The sequence below is a fragment of the Callorhinus ursinus genome, unplaced genomic scaffold, assembly GCF_003265705.2.
Source record: "Callorhinus ursinus isolate GAN/ISIS: 27379988/994484 unplaced genomic scaffold, GSC_fseal_2.0 scaffold4, whole genome shotgun sequence".
Taxonomy (NCBI): domain Eukaryota; kingdom Metazoa; phylum Chordata; class Mammalia; order Carnivora; family Otariidae; genus Callorhinus; species Callorhinus ursinus.
This window is the reverse complement of record NW_027397066.1, coordinates 127399310-127423787: the sequence shown is the minus strand read 5'-3', so window position 1 is coordinate 127423787 and position 24478 is coordinate 127399310. Positions and strand designations below refer to the sequence as shown.

At 39.2% G+C, this 24478-nt stretch overlaps 1 protein-coding gene and 1 pseudogene across 3 annotated transcripts in view; one reads left to right on the top strand and one right to left on the bottom strand.

The window, feature by feature from the left end:
* Nucleotides 1–343: 343 nt before the first annotated feature.
* GATB (glutamyl-tRNA amidotransferase subunit B) overlaps nucleotides 344–24478 on the top strand; it is a 94080-nt gene continuing 69945 nt past the window's right edge. For all 3 annotated transcript variants that reach the window (XM_073892367.1, XM_025874310.2, XM_025874311.2), the window contains exons 1-2: nucleotides 344–539; nucleotides 2466–2616. In XM_073892367.1, the coding sequence (XP_073748468.1) occupies nucleotides 364–539; nucleotides 2466–2616 (327 nt within the window). In that variant the 5' untranslated portion in view covers nucleotides 344–363. The remainder of the gene's footprint in view (nucleotides 540–2465; nucleotides 2617–24478) is intronic.
* Nucleotides 20607–21025, bottom strand: LOC112826144 (guanine nucleotide-binding protein G(I)/G(S)/G(O) subunit gamma-10 pseudogene; annotated as a pseudogene).

Genomic DNA, 24478 nt, shown 5'->3' with positions numbered 1-24478 from the left:
TAACCGAGGTATAAAATCCCGGCCAGGTTTCTCGGCTTTGGATCTCCGCACCACCTGTTCTCACTCAAACCCATCCACACGCGCCCCGCCACAAACCTCCCCAACTCCCCGCTAGGAGGAGTCACACCTCCCGACCCAGAAGCCCTCCCACCCTCTCCTCTATTTCTCCTTCCCTCCGCTCCCCGCCAGCGTTCCGGCAGCCTTAGAGTCGCAATGCTCACCGGGAATAGTAGTCTTCCGGTGTGAGCCTAATAAGTTTTATTGGGTTTTTTTGGTTTTGTTTTTTTTTTTTAGAACTACGCTTCCCAGAGAGCCTTGCGGAAGAAGGAGACTGTATCACCTGACCAGGACCCTGGCGGGGCAATGGCGGCCCTCATGCTGCGTTGGTCCTGTCTTGGAAAGCGTTGGGTTTTAGCCTGCATTGACGGCGGTTCTCGCCACGGAAGAGGGGCTGCGATTGGGCTCACGTCCAGGAGGAAAAGGGGACAGAGCTCCGTGGCTCAGCAGCCCCTCATCGCCGTCCAGAAGTCAAGGAAAGGGTATACTATTTCATACCATTAATACCCATTTAAGCGTGAGGTGGAACTGCGGGACTGGGAAGGTGATGGCCACTACAGCCCAGCTTCAGTCCAGACGTTTCCGATGAGCCGGGGCGGGGGTTGGTGGGGGAGGATGGTGAGGTTGGGCTGTAACTTTCAGCGCTGGAACCTAAATGAAAGCACAAAACTAGCTCTCTGTCAGCCCCACCTCCACACATAAAACACTCTTCAAATAGGTAGGCATATATGGGGAATTCTCGAGTGTAAAATCGCAGGTCTTTTCTTGAATGTAAAACTACACACACAGAAAAGTGGATTCAGTCACCTTACTAATAGCACTAGGGGTCGGTGGCACCGGAAAGCAGGATCTTATTTAGCTGACATTTATTTAGCGCTACTATGGGACAGCAGTGTTCTTAAAGTAGAAGGGGAGCCTTTATCTACGAGCTCAGGATGGTGGTGGCTTAATGTCATTACTCCGAAAACACTGTCTATGGAGGCGTTTCGTGTTGAACGTGTTTCTAGACCTAGGAGGATGCAGTCAATACAAGAGATCTTCCCTCTGATTAAAGTTTGGCTTATTTTGTTAGATATCCTCTAAACAGCTTTTTATACTTTATAAGATTTACATAGTTTCTTTTTAAATACAGAAACAGAAGGCACGTGTTTAGTAATCACTAGCCTTTGAGATAGTTAAGTTGGCATTATTTTTGCTTTTCTGTTGGAGCAACAGAGGGAAAATGTCCAGAAGCATTCAGCTTCTATTCCTTTCATAAATTAGATCGTCTGACTGTAAAGTACTTTTCTCTCTCATGTAATGAAACTGCAAAAATAGTTTTGAGTGATGTTTTAGTGAATGCAGAATTTCTGATGAGTTCTTCATTTATTTCCTCTCAATTGCCGGCGGTGCTTCCAAACTTTAAAAAGAAGGAATTAATCTTCTCACGGTACTATAGATATAGAACTTCATGTGTTGAAATATTGGGGACAAAACCCAGTACATGTAAACAAAAATCTAGATTATACAGAAAATTGCTTGGGAGAAGAGCAGGATAGGAACAAGGTATAGAGGGAGTGTGTGTAAACAGGCATGGTCCAGGATATACGGTTTCGGAAGGAATAAGCACACTTACACGAACCTAGAGAGACCTGTGTGTTCATACAGACCCAGCAGAGTAGGAGAGGTTATTATAGGATTTAACAACTTCTTAGATTTGATAGCAATCAAGCATAAACAGAGGAACCTGAAACTATAGGGAATTGAAAGTGATTTGGGGGACCAAAAAAAAAAAGCCACATCTGATGGTTTAATGTTTTCATTTGCCCAAAATCTCAGGAAGAGTATGATTAGTGATGATCTGTTATATCTGTGTCACTCTGATCATTTTTTTGCAAGCCATTGTTATGAATTCAAAACATGACAGAGAATTTCCCTTCCTTTTTAAATAAGACATACAGCTATTCACCATTATTTCTCTACTAATAGAAACATGATGTTTTTGTTAATTCTAAAAATGTTTGCAAGGTAAGCTTTCATTTACTGAGTTATTAACTGATAAAGGACAATTAATCTAGAAAATACTGCTTTTCACTGGAGTCAACCAAGCAGACGTCATCTGATAGCCATTTCTAAATTGTTTCAAGATGCCATATTTTTCCTTCATCACCTTCCTCTTTGTACAGTGAACTCTTCCTATGTACCGTGTTGTAAATGAATTTCATTTTGCTGGTCTTGTAGATGTTCATCATGAATTGCTTTTGATTCAGTTATTGATACAATATGGCATATTTTTAAATGTAAGAATCTGAAATCTATTTTAAGTTAAAAACACAAATAGCAAATTACCATGTGTGGTTTAGGGTCGTAGAAATTCATGCATAGTGATGGATCTAACTACTTCTTAATGATTCTTTCTTTCTCTTTAGTGAACACGAGTGGGCAGCTGTGGTAGGTTTGGAAATTCATGCCCAGATCTCTTCCAACTCTAAACTCTTCTCTGGATCTCAAGTCCACTTTGCAGCACCTCCAAATTCTTTGGTATCTTTTTTTGATGCATCTCTGCCTGGAACTCTGCCGGTAAGGTTTTTATTTAATCATATTTTCATTAAAAAATGTTTCTCTTTTATTGGACATAGATGTTGGTTTCCTTGTTTTCACAGCTTGGCACAACTCTTTTTTTTTATTTTTTATTGTTATGTTAATCACCATATATTACATCATTAGTTTTTGATGTAGTGTTCCATGATTCATTGTTTATGCATACACCCAGTGCTCCACGCAGAATGTGCCCTCTTTAATACCCATCACCAGGCTAACCCATCCTCCCACCCCCTCCCCTCTAGAACCCTCAGTTTGTTTTTCAGAGTCCATCGTCTCTCATGGTTCGTCTCCCCCTCTGACTTACTCCCCTTCATTCTTCCCCTCCTGCTATCTTCTTTTTCTTTTTTCTTAACATATGTTGCATTATTTGTTTCAGAAGTACAGACCTGTGATTCAACAGTCTTACACAATTCACAGTGCTCACCATAGCACATACCCTCCCCAATGTCTATCGCCCAGCCACCCCATCCCTCCCACCCCCCACCACTCCAGCAACACTCAGTTTGTTTCCTGAGATTAAGAATTCCTCATATCAGTGAGGTCATATGATACATGTCTTTCTCTGATTGACTTATTTCACTCAGCATAACCCCCTCCAGTTCCATCCACGTCATTGCAAATGGCAAGATCTCATTCCTTTTGATGGCTGCATAATATTCCATTGTGTATATATACCACTTCTTCTTTATCCATTCATCTGTCGATGGACATCTTGGCTCTTTCCACAGTTTGGCTATTGTGGACATTGCTGCTATAAACATTGGGGTGCACGTACCCCTTCGGATCCCTACATTTGTATCTTTGTGGTAAATACCCAGTAGTGCAATTGCTGGATCGTAGGGTAGCTCTCTTTTCAGCTTTTTGAGGAACCTCCATACTGTTTTCCAGAGTGGCTGCACCAGCTTGCATTCCCACCAACAGTGTAGGAGGGTTCCCCTTTCTCCACATCCCCGCCAATATCTGTCGTTTCCTGACTTGTTCATTTTAGCCATTCTGACTGGTGTGAGGTGGTATCTCATTGAGGTTTTGATTTGGATTTGCCTGATGGCTTGGCACAACTCTTAGAAAGTACTTGTTTAGGGAATTTTTGGTGAAGTAGGATGAACTAAATGTTTTCTAAAGACCCATCTCTGTAATTCTGTTTCTAAGTCTAAACATCATCTGTTTGTTCATACATGTATTCACTCATTTCACACACGTTTTAAAATGTCTACAAAATACCAGACACTGGGCCGTGAACTACAACATGAAGATGAGTGACAATCTTTGCCTTTGAGGGGTTTAAAAACTAGGTAGGGAGGAGTGTCTTATAAAGGTGTCTACTTATAAACAAGTAGGGTACTGTGTGATTATGCCTGTGAAGGTGATATATAAGCATGGTTTTGGAATCCAGCGGAGGGACACCTACTTCTGTAAGAGAAGGATTATTGTGAGAAATTGAGGTATGAGTATGATTGGAAAGCTTGTTGGAAGAGGTGGTGTCTGAGTTATCTGAGAAGTCATAGAGGAGTTGGGCAGATAAATGGAGGAGGAGGAGTCTAGCCACAGGAAACAGCACATGATATTACAGTGTCAGATCAATAATGATTGTGATTATTGAAAACTAAGTGGTCAATAATGGAGAGAAAAAGTCAACCACAATATGCATTGAGTTAACTATTCACTTATCTGCTCATTTTCACTTAAACCCAAGGAATGATTGGATCCGTTGTACTCATCAGCAAGATTGCTATCATATAATTTCATATGGTTGGCTGGATTTTGAAGAAAAGGTTGGAAGGAACAATGTGAATATTTGAGGTGATAAATAAATCATGGGCTGTCCGGGACATATAGCATCGACTGGGTGTGGGATTTCCTGCCATCCTTGGAGGGAATGTGTATAGATGGTGGTGATCAGGAGGGAGGAGGAGGGACTGTCACAGGTGACTTTCATACTCTCTGACTCTTAAATACAAGCGAAAGCTGGTTGATTTGACCATTGGCAGGCTTGCAGAGGCATATTTATCTTTCTCAGAGTCACTGCCCAGAGTAGAAGGTTATGGGCAGTGCCTCCAATGTGTCTGCCATACCCAGAGCTTTGGTTATATTGGGGCAGTGTCTCTATCTTGGAACTTTTTCCTTACTTGTGCTTTTTGTTGTGGCGGACTCCCATCCCTGCAAACCCCATCAGGGTCACCTTTGATTTACTCTTGAGTCTTTCTGGGGGAAAGACAGATAAAGGGGTGTCTGCCCCTCCCTCCCTCTGGCTTAGACTATATATCTGTGGAGAAATGATTTTTGTTTGGGGAGACACAATTTCTGAATTACAAATGTGGGAGTTCTTTTTTGGGCAGAGATGCGAATATAGTAGAAATAGAGTAATATCTATTCAGACAGGTGAAATGGAAAACAATTCATCACAGTACCTCCTTTTTTCGTTCTGAGCTCAAAACATTTTTCCCCCCACATGGTAGTTCATTATCAAGAGACTACATGTAACCTCTGAATTCTTTCTAGGTTTTCCAGCTGAGAATATAGTATCCAGCAAAGTATTTATCATAGTTCACATTTGGAAATAGATCTATTTGCAGATAGGCATGTTTTCCATAAATAGGCTCTTCGATTGTGGCTAAGTGTCAAATATTAGAGACAGTTCAAAACAACTAAAATGTCAACATACGTAAGACTTCTTGCTGTACACCAAAGAAGAATGTGCTTGCCTAGTGATGAGCGTAGTAGTAAAACAGTGAAGGTGTGTGGGGCCATTTGAGCATTGAAAGCTTGGCTTATATTAATTAAATGACAGTCAAAGTCTAGAAATCAGTTTTGCATGAGCTGGGATTTGTTTTTTCTCTTCAGAGCCTACCACACTCATGATTCAAGGAGCCTAAGGGCTTATTCTCTTGACAGAGCTAATCTACTACCTCTTCTAAAATGTTTCTGTCTTTAAAAGACCTATTTTGGGGTGCCTGGGTGGCTCAGTCGGTTAATCGTCTGCTTTTGGCTCAGATCATGATCCCAGAGTCATAGGATCAAGTCCCATATTGGGCTCCTTGCTCAGCAGGGAGTCTGCTTCTCCCTCTGCCTGCCACTCCCTCTGCTTGTGTTCCCTCTCTCGCTAGCTCTCTCACAAATAAATAAATAAAATCTTTAGAAAAGGAAAAAAAAGACCTATTTTAGTATGTGAGCAAAATTATACCAAAACTACCAGAATAAAACATTGCCATTCCCATAGCACTTCCAAACCCAGCGATTTACCTGTGTAAATATATTGAAACATTTAGACAGTTGCCCTTTTCTGAGCCCTCAGATGGTGTATTGGTGCTATGATATTCTGACTCAGCATTTGGTTGTTTTTGTACCAAAAAAAATGGTGACCATTTGTCAAATACACTGATAAGAAGATAGAAAAAGGCAGCCCGAAGAATTTAGGTTATAATGTGAAGTCTTTTTGGGGGGATCATATTCATTTGCTCTGCTGGCCCATTATAATGGGTGTCTTCTGTAGGCATTTGATTCTCCCTCTCTCCGTTGTGTCTTTATTCACTCAGCTGACACTTATTGGGTGCCTACCCTGTACTAGCCATCGTATAAGCTCTGACGTGACACACCTTTGCACAAGGTAAAAAACAGACATGGGTCTTGTCCTCACGATGCATGGACAAGTAAGCAGGCACTTGCAGTACCTTTTAAGGAACATACTGGTAGTGAGAATACAGAATATGTGCTTGAGAAGCGCATAGGAGGGCCAGCCAACACAGATAGACAGAATTTGCAAAATGGGCCAAATAAAAGTGGAGAGGATGTACACAGACCAGAGGAGAAGTGGGACATGGCTTGCTTTATGAGCTGAAGGAAGTTCCATGCATGGGAGCCTAGAACTGGAATATGGCATGGCAAGAGGTGAGCCTGGCGTGGCAAGTATGGTCTGTGCCGCATAATCCCATTTGCAGGGAGGTAGGAAGAGGTGAGGAGAGTGCAGGGTCAGAAAGTCCAAAGAAGAGAGTGTTGTGAGAAGGAGGGAATATAGTGGTTTCAAATGTTACTGAGAGGTCAGGTAAGGTGAGGACCAGGAGCTAGCCGTTGGATTTATCAACAGGAGTATGCTTTGAAAGAACAGCTTCAGTGGAGTGATGGGAGGAGAAAGTAGGTGGTAGTAGATTGAGAAATACAAGGAAGTTGCAGAAGAGGTGAGAGAGTGTAGGCAACTGTTTTAAGAAGGTTGGCTGTGAAGGAAGAGAGAATGCAGGAGGTGAAAGGAGACATGGCCTCAAGGGGAACATTTTTATTAGTCCTGTTTTCCTTAATATTGGAGAGATTTAAGAAGGCTTAAATGCTTATGACTTAGAGTCAATAGTAAGATATTATACACTAAAAAAAATGTGTAAAGAAGGTAGATCATGGTAGCTGTTCTTACTGCAATAAAATAAAGTTCTTTTAAAAACACTGATGAGGAACCAGTGAAGAAGGGGAGTTAAAGACAGTTAAAGAGGCTTGAAGGTGGGCGCCTGGGTGGCTCAGTTGGTTAAGCGACTGCTCTCGGCTCAGGTCATGATCCCGGAGTCCTGGGATCGAGTCCCACATCAGGCTTCCGGCTCAGCGGGGAGCCTGTTTCTCCCTCTGACCTTCTCCCCTCTCATACTATTTCTCTCTCTCTCTCTCTCTCTCTCTCTCAAATAAATAAATAAAATTTAAAAAAAAAAAGAGGCTTGAACGTGTGCATTTTAATCTGTCTCTTACCACCCCAAAGAAACCCCACTGAAATTATAGTAAAAGAATCTAATAGTTATAAAACCTGCATGAAAATGGGAAAGCAGAGTGCGTGGAGATGGTAGATGGAGGAGGGCTGACTTAGCAGAGCAGAGTTAACTATAAAGGGACAAAAAGCCTGTAGAAAGAGCCACTAGTGAGAGATGAGATGTCATGCCCTGCACCCTGCATAGCCTCAGAAAGGGTCCGGATATGGGATCCTTAGGTTTTGCGAAGGCCAGGGGGAGGTGGAAACAAGGGGTTAATTCAGAGTCTGGATGAGGAGCAGTTAGACTTAAGGTCCTCTCTTTGACCCTCTGCAGCTGCCCCACTCTAATAGGAATCTATAGTTTTGGGAGAAATTCAACTGGTGACACACTCCCCTTGGGAACCCCAGGCAGAGAAAAGGCACTGGTGTCAAACAGTGTCTGCATATAGACTCTAGGGCCTGACCAGTGCTTTTCTCCGCCCCGTTTGAGGAGCTCAAGTGACCTATTATAGCCATTTTTCCTCTGCCAAGCAGGAATCTGCAGGAATTTGTTTGGAGATTACTTGTCCCTGGAGGGAAGAACTTCAGTCACTGACACTTGGGGGTGGTCGCTATTAAAAAAAACACAAACAAACAAACAAAAAAATGCCTGACTACCTGATTGTCCTAGAATGCAGGCCATCAGTCAACAAGCCCTGGATACCTACATAGAACTTTTAATAAGCATTTTAGTACCTTACTTGAAAATATAAACCAATGGCCAAAAATCACTAGACATTTGAGGAAGTGCTCCAACATAATGGACAGGGCCCAAAATAAAAAGACTAAAAAGAAATAAGAAGTAACAGATAATGCAGAGTAAAAGAATACTTTAAAAATTAAAAGTTTTTATAAATATCCTCAGATAAGAGAAGGTAGCTGCATCTTTGAGATAAGAACATGATACTACTTTTTAAAAATAATCACCACATCAAAAACTAATGATGTATGCTGACTAACATAATATAATAAAATTTAAAAAAAAATAAAATAAAGAATCAGAACAAAGAGCTCTCAGAAATTAAAATTATGATAGCAAAAAAAAAAAAAAAATCCAGGAGAGTTAGAAGATAAAGTCAAAATCTTCCTGAAAGTGTAATACACGTACAGCGAATTGGACAGTAGGGGATAAAATAAGAAAATTAGAGACTTGGTCTAGGATGTACAACATCTGATTCATGGGAGTTCCAGAAGACAGAAGAGAGGAAGCTATCAAACAACACAGATTAATTTCCCAGAACTGAGGGACCTGAATCTCCAAATGGAAAGGGCTTGCCAAGGACCCAGTGCAAGGAATAAAAATAGTCTCACATACGGGCATGTGATCATGAAGTGTAGGAATGCCAGGGATAGAGATAAGATACTGGAACAAAGAAGAAAAGAAAGGTCACATGCAAAGGACTGGAATCAGAAAGTCATTGGACTTCTTAAAAAGCAGCACTTAAAGCTGGGAGAGAATGAAAGAGTGCCTTAAAAAAAAAAATCTTAGAAGGAAAAAAAAATCGTTCTAATTTAGAAGTCTGTATCCAGCACTATAAATTAAGTGTGACAGTAGAACAGTGATATTTTCAGACAGTCAGGTTCTCAAAAAATTGGCCTTTCACTCTCATCAGAACCTACTGGGGTGATGGAGAGTTTCCAGATTGCCAGCTCTGCAACGGGCCCGGGAAATCTGGTGGGGAAAAAAGGATGGATGGCTCCAGAACAGAGCGATTTCAAGAAAAAAAAAAAAAGTGTAGTATAGTGGGAATAGCAGATATCTCATGTTTGTATAGACCCGAGAATTTCACATATACGCTGGAGTCTTTGAGAATAATAAGCAATAGGTAATAAAATATTAAGCAAATGATGAAGTGAAGCCCCATCAACTCAGAAAAACAAAATGTTCAAGAAAGGAAATGTAATCATAGTATACTTAACAGCTCAGCAGAGAAACATATTTACTTAATAATGATAGTGGGAGAACCAGCTCTGATATAACTAGGATGTTGGGAAATCAAAGAACTAAATTCTCATCTATCATAATCAGACATTACATTCTGAATTGACATAATGGGCCGAAAAAAGTTACGTAAGAATGTGCTCTAGGAACATTTTTGGCCACAGATTAGGAGAGGCCTCCCTCTCCTTTTCAGGCCCTAAGTTGGTTGATTGGGGGTTTGGTTTGGTTTGGTTTGGTTTTTTAATTTTTAAAAATAAGGCAATGAGTGAAAGATTTAGAGCTCTTGAGAGAGACAGATTATTAGTCAAAAGGGTTTTCAATGAAGTTTTTAAAAATTTTATGTAAAGGTAATATTAAGTAATCAAATATTACCTCTACTGTTTTCTCAGCCTTCTACTGGTCAGATATGTTTTTTGTTCCCAAAGTCCAAATAGTGATGTACTCCCCATACCCACCCACCCCCACCCATAACTCCCACCCTTACCATGCTCTTAGGAGGAATAGGCTTCTCCACATTCTAGATTATTCATACCCAAATTCACACATGTGGTGGGGGTACCTGCTTCCCTGGGGGGTGAAGTGACCTACCTACCTACCTGCCAGTTTGACTTTTCAGACTTTCATGTTATTCACCTTACCATGGGGTTGCACTTAAGGATGGCATATTTTGTTCTTGAATAGAAATGGAATACAGTACCAAGTATGGGTAAATTCTTATGAGACAGAGTAATATAAAAAAAATACTGCAAAATATCTTGCCTCATAACTTCTTTAAATTACCTCTTGGGAATGGAATGGGCCAAGTCTTGGTGTTCTGTGTCCTAAAACAAGAACACTGTCATTGGGACAGCTATCGACTCTTGTCTTTTTCCCAGATTAAGGAAGGATTGTCACATGGCAAATGGCCAGCAGCCTTGGCCAGTAGGTGATGGATTTTCCAAAGGTCCCCTGGCACTGCATCTTACTTAAAAATAGGAAGATAAATATGACAGGACAGCTCAAAGATCTGAAGATAGTTCCTGCCAGGGGACAGGACTGGTGGGTGAGGATGGCAGGAACTGCTGGTTTTCGTTATAAATTATTTCAAAATACCTGCCTGCAATAAATTGTTAAACAATCAAAAGTTAGCTTTAAAGGAATAACATAGAGAAGAGGAAATTACTGATAGAGTCAGGTTTCCTGAGAAAACAAGAGGGATCCTCAGGGCACAGGGAGAAAGACAGCTTTCCCTCTATAATCTCGGGGAAGATATGTCCCTCCAATCCATGGGTGAAGGTGACTTTCTAGGTTGGGTTGTGGAAGGTTGAGGAAGCTCCCATCTGGTTTTTGTCCTTTCTTAGCAAACACTGTTTCTGACATCTCTCCTTTTTGGAGCCCTTTCTTGCCTGAGTCAATATCCCTTGCATTCTGGGCCTGTGGGTGATGCACTCTCTGAGTTTTTCTGTGCCTCCAATCATTTCTAGCTCTTGAATGGTAGTACAGAATTCTAAGCTGACAGTTATCTCCCCTCAGCATGCTGCAGACATGATTCCATTGTCCTCAGGCCTCTGTTATTGCTGATGAGAAGTCTGCATCCTTTGTAAGTAATCTGATTTTTCTCTCTAATAGCTTTAGCCAGGGCATGTTTAGGGTGGATTTGTTTTTATGTATTCTGCTCAGTACTCAGTAGGATTTTTCCACCTGAAGACTCTACCCTGGACTGTGGCAGTCTCTCTGTGGGACGAATTCATGGCAGCCTCTACCAGGGCCCATTGCGCTTTATTTAAATGAACTTTCTGTGTTACAGTAACATAGAAACTCAGCTTGGATGGTGCCAACATTCAAGCCCCACACCCAAGTCAGGTACAGGGCTGGGGGCTCTGATTTCTCAAAATTTTTCTCAAGAAAAATTTCTCTTTTCACCTTTGGCTTGAGGCGGGTGGCCTCTTCCCTATCAACTCCTCCGGCTGATGGCAGAAGAGGTTTTGACGACCAGGATTTTGTGGTTCCCAGTTCCCTGCCACAGTTGTCTCACAGCCTTGACTTTTGTTCCTGGGAGGCTTTATATTGCCAACGTCTGGTGTCCTCTCAGCCTGGTTAACAATAATGATAGTGGTAAAATCAACTCACATTTACTGAGTGCTTGCTCTGTGGCAGGCACTGTTCTAGGTGCTTTCTTCATATGTGTTGACTTATTTATTTTTTTTTAAGATTTTATTTATTTATTTGAGAGGGAGAGGGAGCACGAGAGAGAGAGAGAGAGAGAGCGCACCAGTGGGAAAAGAGGGAAGAGGGAGAAGCAGACTCCCCACTGAGCAGGGAGCCCGATGTGGGGCTCAATCCCAGGACCCGGGGATCATGACCTGAGCGGAAGGCAGACTCTCAACCAACTGAGCCACTTGGGTGCTCCAGTGTTGACTTATTTTAATCTCGTATTGACTGTATCGAGAAGTTCTCGTCATCATTCCAATTGGAAAGTAAGTAGAGGAGCTGGATACAGACCCAGCAGTCTGGCTTCCAGGTTCGTACTCGTAACCCCTTTGCCATCCCATCTCTTACGGTTACCCTTGGGTGATACATGGGTTTGAGTTCCTCTACTGCCACAGGACCCAGATTTCCTTTCTCGCTTTTGAGCATGGCTGTGTGTGTGTGTGTGTTTATAAATTTATACGTTTATATAACTGTGTATATAGATAGAGTGCTTGTTCTTACCCCCTTCTCCCTCCCACCCCCAGTGTGTCTTTACCCCCGGCTGCGTATCACGTAGGCTGCTGTTTTGACCAGTGGTTACAACCCCCCCACCCCCATTCTGATTGATGACCCTTCTGAATGTTTCTTGGGACCACAGGCATTTTATCTTCTTATTTTACCTTTAGTTTTAGAATTAGATGAAATTCCATCATAAATCTTCAGACTGAAAAGGTCATTCAGCCCATTTTCTTGCTTATAGGAGGATTACAGCTAAACTAAGGACAGCATTCTTTGTTTTTTAACAGGGATTCAGCCTCACTCATTACTTTGACCTAGTAGAACCTCTCACTCTGGTACGGAATCTTCCTTAATTTGTTACATAATTATAATTAAATAATTGTAATAAATGATGCCTATAGAATTTAGACAGAATCTTAGGTTACCTGCTTAGAATTTATTTCCAATTTATCAGTGTCATTCTAATTTCTCTGCTTACAATACTTTGTACATGAGATATGACATGGGAAGAAAAATAGGAAAGAAAACATATTTGCTTGATAATATGTCAAATTTACACATCTCTTTGTTTCATAATTTGCTAATGTTTCCAGTAATGGTGAGATTTCATCAAGTTTGTGTGAAATTTATGCAGGTGCAAACCTGCTTGGTGACACACACATACACACACTCACTCTCATTATTTGAAACGCTTGTCCCCTCCTGCTGTCAGTCCCTGTGCAGGAGAAAGCAAGGAGGACATTGTTACCTCTGCTGACGCCAGCTGGTAGGTTGCTCAGCTATGGCCGGTAGATAACTACTTCTGATAATCAGGCTGTACCACAATTAGGTTAATTAGAAAGTAGTGACTCTGCTCTTGTTTTGCTTGTTTGAAAGCTCTTATCTGTCCATAACACAGAACCCCCTAGTCGCTATGAATGTCTATTGTTTCCAGAACTGGGGAAAGGGCCATAACAGCTCTTTTCCCTTATCCTCTTTTCTTGCGATTGGCCTGTCTAAAAAAGCATTTGAGGTTTTACAGTATCAGAGATGTTTGGAATTGACTCTGGCAGCTATGGGATGAAAACTGGAACATTGTTTACCACATTCTACAAAACTTTCTTTTATGCACAAGAGTACGTACAGTTGACCTTTGAACAACATAGGGGTTAGAGGCACACAGTCGAAAATCCACGTATAATTTTGACTCCCCAGAAATGTGTCTAATAACCCACTGTTTTGTTTTGTTTTTTTAAGATTTTACTTGTTTATTTATTTGGGAGAGAGAGCACAAGCAGGGGAGAGGGGCAGAGGGAGAGGGAGAGAAGCAGACTTCCCGCTGAGCAGGGAGCCCAGTGTGGGCTAGATTCCAAGACCCTGGGATCATGACCTGAACCGAAGGTAGATACTTCACCAACTGAGCCACCCAGGCGCCCTACAATAGCCCACTGTTGACCAGAAGCCATACTGATAACATAATCAATTAACACATATTTTGTAGGTTATATGTATTATACAGTGCACTTTTATAATAAAGCTTCTAGAAAAGAAAACATTAAAAAATTATAAGGAAAAGAAAATACATTTGTAATATTCTACTGTATATATATATATAAATTAAAAAAATCCATGTATAAGTGGACCTGCACAGTACAAACCTGTGTTGTTCAAGGGTTAACTGTATTATTGTTAGTAGCAAGAAGAAGGGGAATGAAGAGGCGGAAAAATATGATGTGAATCTGATGTGATGCCTGCCCTCTGGAAACTAACAAACAATGGAGAGACCATGCTTTATACTAGAGATTCATATTTAAACATGTATGCCAATTGTACCATAAGGGATCTTGCCCCTTAAAGAAATGATAAGGTGAATGTTTTGTAAAATGCTTTGAGATTAACTTAATTTTTAAGTTTCTTATGACGTATTTATTTAAAGTTAGCTGTCTGGGGCTCCTGGGTGGCTCAGTTGTTAAGCATCTGCCCTTGGCTCAGGTCATGATCCCAGGATTTGGGGATCAAGCCCCACAACGGGCTCCCTGCTCGGCGAGAAGCCTGCTTCTCCCTCTCCCACTCCGCCTGCTTGTGTTCCCTCTCTCACTGTGTCTCCTTCTGTCAAATAAATAAATAAGATCTTAAAGAAATAAATAAATAAATAAAGTTAGCTGTCAATATCCTAGTTCTCTGAACATAGCAGATACTGGTAATAACTTTTGTTTTGAAGGACCTAATAGATTTAGAAATACTTGACTAGTTCTAGAGAGCATTAGGCTGAAGTGCTTTCCTAACTCTTAATTCTAAAGGTAATTATAAAAGTTGTTTGTAACTGAAAACTTCTAAGCAAAATAAAAATTCAAGAACACAGCATTAGGGAAGTGTTTAAATGCATACATTTATAATCAGATCCATATTTACCTCTCTGTAAATTCACACTAGATGATGTTTAGTTATCTGACTACGAAGACAGAATGTGACATTTTTCTATTAAAATTTTTTTCCATCTCAATGGTTTGCTTTAATGTAATCTGTAGAATTTATAATTACATTGTATTCTCAGACTTTAATCTTGCCAGTCACTCTCCAAGTCACTTTGATGGTTTTCCTTCATTCTTTTGTAAAGTAGGGTGTTCCAGGGGTGAGGAGCTTTGCCCTGTGACCTTTGTCCCTATGAAAGCGGTGTGTCTGTGAGCTCATACGCACAAATGTGGAGAGCTTCCCTCTCAGCTCTTAAACTCTTCTGATGGCCCAGGCTTGCCTTCTGATGTCACCAACTGGCTGTCTCCCGTGAACTCAGATGACTCATGATGATAATGGACAGACATACATGGTCAGTAGGCAGTATGACCTCACCTCCCCTCACGTGGGAAACATTTGACTCTTTCCCTGTCATGGATCATTCCCCAGCTTCCCACGGATTCTCGAAAGCCTCCCTCTTTCCGACTGTCCCCACCTCCCTCGCGTCTGTAGCAGTCTTGCCTGCAGTATTCCCCACATGAAATCTGCCTGTATTAATAGTAATACTTCTGCTTTGTATCAGTATATATTTGTTTCATACAGTTGACCATTTTTTTATGTATATTGTTTATAGGGCTTTTTTAAAGATTGTATTTATTTGAGAGGGGGAGAGAGAGAGAGAGCAAGAGTGCAAGAGCAGGGGGAGGGAGAACAGACTCCTGGCTGAGCAGGGAGCCCAACTTAGGGCTTGATCCCAGGACCCTGGGATCATGAGCTGAAGGCAGATGCTTTACTGACTAAGCCACCCAGGTGCCCTGTTTATAGGGATTTTGGGGTTTAATTATAAGTCTGAAAACTAGCTCATGGATTTTTCTTGGGCCACTTGACAGGACTTGGCATACAACATGTATATAACACCCTTAATAAATACTTCTCTATATAATTGCATATACTTAAATGCACATACATGAAGAGTCCATATGAAAGATTGTTCTAGGTGTCTAAAACCCTTTTGATATTTTTTTAACCTCTTTATGGGAATCTTTCTAAGATTTATTTATTTGAGAGAGAGCATGAGTGTTCATGTGGGAGGGAGAGAGAGTCCTAAGCAGACTCCATGCTAAACAACAGGGCTCAGCCTCACATATCTGAGATCACAACCTGAGCCAAAACCAAGATTTGGATGCTTTACCGACTGCACCACCCAGGCACCCCTTAAAGTTTTTTTTTTTTTTTTTTTTTTTTTTGGTAATCTCTACACCCAGCGTGGGGCTCAAACTCAGACCCCCGAGATCAAGAGGGGAATCTTTCTAAAATGCATTTTATACTTTCCCACTTTCACATAGGGTATATTGAACATATAAGCCAACTTTTTCTTGATTACTCAAGGTTATCAGCAACATCAGTTATTGCTCAGTGTTGTCACAGAATGGAGCCTTCAAGGGCTGTTGAGATGTGTGAAGCTATCTGGCCCTACAGTAAATGGCTAAAAATAGCCATTCTTCTTAGGTTTCCTATAACAGGCTTTTTTCTTGTTATTACAGTCATTTACCCCTCACCTTTTTTAAGCTACTGTCAGTATATTTAACTCAAGGAACCCCTTTTTGTTCATTTTCCACTTCTCAATCCTTACTTCCGATCTGCTCTAGCCCAGAAAGCCCGGTTATCACTTGTTAATGTAAATAACAAGGTTCCACACAGAAACCTGTTGTACAATATAAACTACGTGAGTGGTATGAAGTTTGTTAGCTTCTTAAAGTTATAAACAGTATGAGAAAGGAGTAGGCAGAGATCCTGGAAATTACTCAATTTAGTCCTTTTAATTTATAGACGAGAGAACTATGCTGTCGTGACTTGCCCACAGTCACACAGTTGCTCAGTGTCCCAATCAGATTAGAACTCATGCTTAGCTTCCAGTCTGTATCCCACCATAATTGGAGTTGCGAGTAGGTGCTGTTATTTTGCAGGTATGCGTATATTTCAAAACATAATACTATTGACAGATGTAATGTTTATAGATTTGTGTCCACGTGCTGATAGACACACAGAGAGGCATTGACTATTCAGCACTGACACTGATTATATGCACTGTTTATTACAGCAGCCACTAGGTGAGAGATCTGGGGAGAGAGAGAAGAGGAAAAGAGTGCCGATTCAGAAGAAGAAATGGATAGAAGGAAACCTAACCTAATTAGCCTGACTTTCTCCAGACCTACCATTAAGAGAGCAGCCCTAACTGTGGGCAGTTCTCAGCTTTACATATCGCTATGCAAATAGTGATTATTATGGCACATTCTTTTAGGATTTTTGCTGTATGTTTCATCCAGGAAAATTTTCTCTACACTTTCTCCTGGTTCACAAATTCTCTGTTATGTCTACTCAGCTCTTTAACATAACCATTGAGCTTTTTTTTTATTTCACTGAGAGTATCTTCCATTTATAGAAATTCTGTTTTTCTGTTTTAAATGTCTCTTGTCTTTTTGAAAGTATCTGATTCCCTTTTTATGTGTTCAGTTCTTTATTTTTTTAGTAATTTTAAATCTACTTATTTTATAGTCTGTGTTCAGTAATTCCATTACCTGAAGTTCTTGGGCTGTCTTGTTCTGCTTTTGGTGTGTCTGCTGATTCTGGCTAAGTGATCTTCTTGTGTATTTTGTAACTTTGGATTATGAAGTCGTGTTTGACAGGGCTTTATTATTAATGGGAATCTTGTGGCTAGATTGAGAGCCAGTGTCTCCAAAGAGCTTTTTACATTGGCATTTGCCAGGTCCTCCAGGTCTAAGCCATTTTTCATGTTTATCTCTTAGCTTGGGGGCTCCTAGACCACAGAGTTAGTAAATTTGTCCCTCAAGCCTGCCTGAGAGTAAACTTGTGATTAATTCTTACGGAAAACTTTTGTGTTTTGTTTTAACACAAAGTCTGGGCTGAGACTTTACTAAGATAGAAACCTTATAGGAAGGAATAGAGGTTGTAACCATGGAGCTAGGGCTGCGCCCAAGGCTGTGAATGTGAGTGACTCAGAATGGGGCAGGAAAGGCATCTTTGTACCTCTTTCTGGCTTCCTTTCTTTTGCCACCAAGATATCTCTGCTGTCTGATTGCAGTTCTTTATACCAGTTAAGACTAAGATCTGTGCACATCCAAGCTCATATTGTCTGTCTCTGTCACAGACACAGATCAAGTGATTGAGCTCTTTCAAAATTTCCCCTTAGTTGTGCAAGAATGCACATTCTCACACATCGCCTTATTTTTTTAATTGAAGTATAGATGATATATATTATTAGTTTCAGGTGTACAAGAGTGATTTGATGGTTCTAAACGTTATGAAATGATCGCCACGATAAGTATAATTACCATCTGTCACCATACAAAATTATTACAATATTATTGACTATATACCCTATGCTGTACTTTACCTCTCATGACTTAATTCATTTTAAAACTGAAAGTTTTTGTCTCTTAATCCCCTTTGTCTATTTCACCCATCCCCCCCCCGCAACCATTTTGTTCTCTGTATCTACGACTCTTTGTTTTGTTTATTCATTTGTTTTGTTTTTTAGATTCCACATGTAAGTGAAATCATACTGTATTTGTCTTTCTCTGTCTTTACCTACCATAATACCTTCTAGGTCTATCCATGAAATGGTAAAATTTCATTCTTTTTTTTATGACTGAGTAATTTTCTTTTGGGTATATATACACCACTTCTTTATCCATTCATCAGTTGGTGGACAGTTACATTGCTTCCCTATCTTGGCTATCGTAAACAATGCTACAGTGAACATAGAGGTGTATGTATCTTTTCAAATTCATATTTTCCTTTTCTTCAGATAAATACTCAGCAGTGGAATTGTTGGATGGTATGATAGTTTTATTTTTAATTTTTTGAGGAATCTCCATACTGTTTCCCATAGTGGCTGTACCATCTTATATTCCCACCAACAGTGCACGAGGGTTCTCTTTTCTCCCCATCCTCACCAATGCTTGCTTTTTCTTGGCTTTTTTCATATTGGCCATCCTGATAGGTGTGAGGTAGTATCTTATTATGGTTATGATTTAAATTTCCCATAAGATTAGTGACGTTGAGCATCTTTTCTTGTGCCTGTTGGTCATCTGTATATCTTCTTTGGAAAAATGTCTATTCAGGTCCTCTACCTGTTTTTTAATTGGATTGTTTGTGGGTTTTTTGCTGTTGTATGAATTCTTTATATATTTTAGATATTAACCCTTTATCAGATATATCATTTGGAAATCTTCTCCCGTTCAGTAGCTTACCTTTTCATTTGTTGATGATTACCTTCACAACACAAAGGCTTTTTAGTTTGATGTAGTCCCATGCTCCTGAGGAGACAGATCCAAATATATATACAGCTAAGACCAATGTCCAGGAATTTACTGTTTATATTTTCTTTTAAGAGTTTTATGGTTTCAGGTCTTACATTTAGGTCTTTAATCCATTTGAGTTTCTTTTCGTATAGGGTGTACAAGTGGTCCAGTTTCATCCTTTTCCATGAGGTTGTCCTGTTTTCCCATCACCATTTATTGTAGAGACTGTCTTTTCCCCCATTGTATATAACTGTCTCCTTTGTCATGGATTAATTGACCATATAAGCATGGGTTTATTTCTGGGCCCTCTATTCTGTTCCAGTAATCTATTTTTATGCCAATACTATATTGTTTAGATTACTGCAATTTTGAAGTGTAGTTTGAAATCTGGGAGCATGATACCTCCAGCTTTATTCTTTCTCAAGATTGCTTTGGCTATTTGGAGTCCATACAAATATTAGGATTATTTGTTCTAGGTGTGTGAAAAATGCTGTTGATATTTTGATAGGGATTGCATTGAATCTGTAGATTGCTTTGGGTAGTATGGACATTTTAACAATATTAACTCCCAGTCCATGAGCATGGTGTATCTTTCCATTTATTTGTGTCATCTTCAACATCTTTCATCAGTGTCTTAATAGTTTTCAGAGTACAGATCTTTCACCTCCTTGGGTACATTTATTCCTAGATATGTTTTGTTTGTTTGTTTTGATGCAATTGTAAATGGGATAGTTTTCTTATATTTTCTTTCTGGTATTTCATTATTATAAAAACACAACCAGTTTCTCTATATTAATTTAGTATCCTGCAACTGAATTTGTTTTCTAATAGTTTTTTGGTGGAGTCTTTAGGGTCTCCTATATATAGTATCCTGTCATCTACAAATAGTGACAGTTTTACCTCTTCCTTACCAATTTGGATGCCTTTATTTCTTTTCTTGTCCAGTTGCTATGACTAGGACTTCTAGTACTGTGTTGAATAAAAGTGGGCAAGAGTGGGCATTCTTGTTTTGTTCCTGATCTTAGGGGAAAAGCTTTTAGCTTTTCACCATTGACTATGATGTTAGCTGTGGGTTTGTCCTATATAGCCTTTATTATGTTGAAGTACATTCCCTCTATACTCATTTTGTTGTGAGTTTTTATCATAAATGGATGTTGAATTTTGTCAAATACTTTTTTTTTAAACACTTGTGACATTAAGAATTTATTTAGGTTGTAGTATTTTACATTATTTTGTTTTTAATCATTCGCAATGTTCTGAGGAACACATTTAAACATTTTTTTAAAGACATGAAATAATGTAGGGGTTTTTTTTGTTGTTTTTTTTTTAAGTACAACCACAACCATAAAGTAGAGGAACTTAGGAAGACGAAGACCAAATCTGCTTCATACACAAGATGGGGCAATCTAATACACAACACAACATGAATCTTTCCAAACAAGTTTGCTAAGAAATAGCTCCCATGTTTAGTGTTACAAATAAAACAATCTTCTCATTTAGAAAAATCAAGACATCATTTGATTAATAAAGCCTATTCTTCCCCAGTTTTACACTTGCTTGTCTTCATTTAGAAACTGTAAATTCAGGAGAAAAGAACAAGTTTTGTTATGGTATAAAAATCTTAGGAACAACAAATTACAAATACTCAATTTTTTAACAAACAAAAATGTTTGCCTTCCCAAAGTGTAAACATCCAGTAAATAAAACAAACAATATTCCAGGTATAGAAACACCAGTAATTCACTTATGAAAGAGGTGTATTTGGTGGTAACATTTTTGTTTAATATAAAAGCACTTTATCAAAAGAGTCTGGCCATTATTATCTAAAGTCTTCCCTCTCACCCAGTTTCCTTATCTGAGTAGAAACTCATCAATTTCTATAGAATTTTGGTTATAGGACCAGGCCAAGGAAAGGTCTGAAATATCTAAGAGTCATTTGTCTGGAGGAAAGTGTTTTCTTGAGACTTGGGGCAGCTAGTTATTCATCACTTTATGCTTAAAAGCATTCCTCAGTGAACTTCTTCCTTACAGCCTTTAGAATAAAGCACAGGATCTGGGCTCCCAGAAGGGGTTGCTTCCAGCTGGAACACCTACCAGCAAGGCATCCTTGCAGGCATTCTGCAGGCAGTACTGTTGAAGCTTTACAGCCGCCTGCGAGACCTGGATCCTCTCCACGCCGGCCTCCAGCTTGAGCTGCTCTACCAGGCGCTGCAGGGCATTCACGCTGGCCCCAGAAGACATGGCGGTGGCACTGGGCTCCAAAGGCCATCAAATACTTTTTCTGTTTTTTTGAAATGATCATATGATTATTGTCCTTCATTTTGTTAATGTGGTATATCACGTTGATTATTTTTGTAGATATTAAACCATCCTTATATCCTTGGAATAAATCCCATTTCATTGTCGTGTATGACCATTAACTATATCATTGAATTTGGTTTGCTAACATTTTGTTGAGAATTTTTGAATCTATGTTCAGGAAGGATATTGTCTTTTAATCTTTTTTTTTTTTTTTTTTGGTAGTGTCTTTGTCTGGTTTTAGTACTGAGGTAATGCTGGACTCTTAAAATGAGTTTGGAAGCATTCCTTTTCAACTTTTTGGAATAGTTTGAAAAGAATAGGTGTTAACTCTTCTTTAAATGTTCGGTAGAGTTCACCCATGAAGCCCTCTGGTCCTGGACTTTGTTTGTTGGCAGTTTTTTGATTGCTGATTCAATATCATTATTTATAATTGGTCTGTTCAGATGTTCTGTTTCTTCCTGATTCAGTCTTAGAAGGTTGTATGTTTCTAGGAATTTATCCATTTCCTATAGGTTGTTTAATTTGTAGGCATATAATTGTAGTAGTCTGTTATAATCCTTTGTATTTCTGTGTTATAAATTGTAACCTCTCTTTCATTTCTGATTTTATTTGAGTCCTTTTTTTTTTTCTGGATAAGTTTCACTAAAGATTTATTAATTTTTTTTTATCTTTTCAAAGAACCAGCTTTTAGTTTATTGAAGTTTTCTGCTATTTTATTTTTAGTCTCTATTGCTTCTGTTTCCATTAGGATCTTTATTATTTCCTTCCTTCTGCTAACGTTGGGCTTGGTTCTTTTCTAGTTCCATGAGGTGTATGGTTAGATTGTTCATTTGAGATTTTTCTGGTTTCTTGAAGTAGCCTGTATTACTATAAGCATCCCTCTTAGAACTTTTGCTTGTGCTGCTTTTCATAAATTTTGGAATGTTGTAATCCCATTTTCATTTGTCTGAAGATTCTTGTTTTTTTTTCCTTTTTAATTTCTTCATTGACCCATTGGTTGTTTAGTAGCATGTTGTTTAGCCTTCACATGTTTGCATTTTTTCCAGTCTTTTTTTTTTCTTGAAATTGATTTCTAGTTTCATACTGTAATTGTTGGAAAAGATGGTTGATATAATTTCAGTCTTCTTAAATTTATTGAGATTTGTTTTGTGGCTTAATGTAATCTAACCTAGAGAATGTTCCACATGCACTGAAAAGAATGTGTATTCTGTTTGTGGATGGAATGTTCTGTGTGTATCTGGTAAGTCCATCTGATCTAATGTATTGTTTAAGGCCACTGTTTCCTCATGGATTTTCTGCCTGGATGATCTATCCATTGATATAAGTGGGTTGTTAAAGTCCCCTGCTATTTCTGTATTACTGTCAGTTGTTCCCTTTGTCTGTTAATGTTTGCCTTATATGTAGGCACTTCTATGCTGGGTGCATATATATTTACAATTGTTACATTCTCTTGTTGGATTGACCCACTTATCATTATGTAATGCCCTTCTTTGTCTTTTCTTACAGTCTTTGTTTTCAAGTCTGTTTTGTCTGGTATAAGTATTACTATCCCAGCTTTTTTCTGTTTTCATTTGTATGGAATATCTTTTTCCATCCCTTCATTTTCAGTCTGTATGTTTCTTTAGGTCTGAAGTGAGTCTCTTGTCGGCAACATATAAATGAGTCTTGGCTTTTTAATTCATTCAGTTATCCTTTGTCTTTTGGTTGGAGTATTTAGTCCATTTACATTTAAAGTAATTATGGGTAAGTATGTACTTATTGCCATTATGTTAATTGTTTCCTATTTGTTTTTGTGGTTCTCTTTGTTCCTTTCTTCTTCTCTTGCTTTCTCCCTTTGTAATGACTTTCTTTAGTGTTATGTTTGGATTCCTTCCTCTTTATTTTTTGTGTATCTATTACAGGTTTTTGATTTGTGGTTATTATGAGGTTCATATATAACAATCTATGCATTAGCAGTCTATTTTTAGTTGATGGTCACTTAATTCAAACACATGCTGAAAACACTACATTTTTACTCTCTCTCTGCCATGTTTTATGTCCTTGTCTTTGTATTTTACATCTTTTTTTTGTGTGTATTCCTTGAGTAATTATTGTAGATACAGTTGATTTTACTACTTTTATCTTTTCACCTTCGTGCAGCTTTATAAGAGGCTGATCCACCACCTTTACTATGTGTTTGCTTTTACCAGATATTTTGCTTTCATAATTTTCTTACTTCCTTTTCTTTTTTATTTAAAGAATTCCCTGTAAAATTTCTTGTAAGACTAGCTTAGTGGTCATGAACTCCTTTAACTTTTTGTTTGTCTGGGAAACTTCTTTTATCTCCTTCAGTTGTGAATGAAAAAAACCTTGCCAGGTAGAATATTTTAGGTTGTAGGGTTTTTCCTTTGAGCACTTCAAAGTATCCTGCCACTCTCTTATGACCTGCAAAGTTTCTGTGGAAAAGTCAGCTGATAGTTTTATGGGGGCTCCCTTGTACATAATGAGTTGCTTTTCTCTTGCTGCTTTTGAGATTGTCTCCTTATCTTTAATTTTTAACATTTTAATTATGTGTCTTTTAATTATTATGAGGATCTCTTTGGGGTCCTTTCTCTGTGCCTCCCAGACCTGGATATCTGTTTCTTCCCTGAGTGAAGGGAGTTTTCAGCTATTATTTCTTTAAACAAGATTCTGCCCCTTTCTCTCTGTCCCCAGAAGGGACCCCTGTATTGCAAGTGTTAGTCCACTTGATGTCGTCCTGTAGGTCCTTTAAACGATTCTCATTTTTTAAAATCCTTTTTTTTTTCTTTTTACGGTTCAGCATGGGTGATTTCTACTGTCCTGTCTCCAGATTGCTGATCTGTTCTTCTGCATTCTCTAATCTGCTCTTGATTCTCTCTCATGTATTTTTCATTTCAGTTATTGTATTCTTCAGCTCTGATTGGTTCTTTTTTATATTTTCTTTCTCTTTGTTGTAGTTTTTACTGTAGTCATCTACTCTTCTCCCAAGTTTGGTGAGCATCTTTATGACCTTTACTTAAAAACTCTTTATTAGGTGGATTGCTTATTGTCATTTTGTTCAGTTTTTTTTCTGAGGTTTTTGTTTTGTTGTTTCATTTGGAACATATTCTCCTGTCTCTTCGTTTGTTTCTGAGCATTAAGGAGATCGGCTACATCTCCTGGTCTTGAAGGAGTGATCTAATGTAGAAGGCATCCTGTAGGACCCAGAAGCACAGCCCTCCCCTGGTCACCAGAACCAGGACCTCCAGGAGTGGCCCCTGTGTGGGCTGTATGCGCCCTTCTGTTTTAGCTGGGATGTGACTGCTGTGGACTCCCTGGTGGGTGGGGCTGGCCCCCAACACAGCCGAGATGTCCAGCTGAGGCTACTGCAAGCATGCTCTGGGGCAGTCTAGT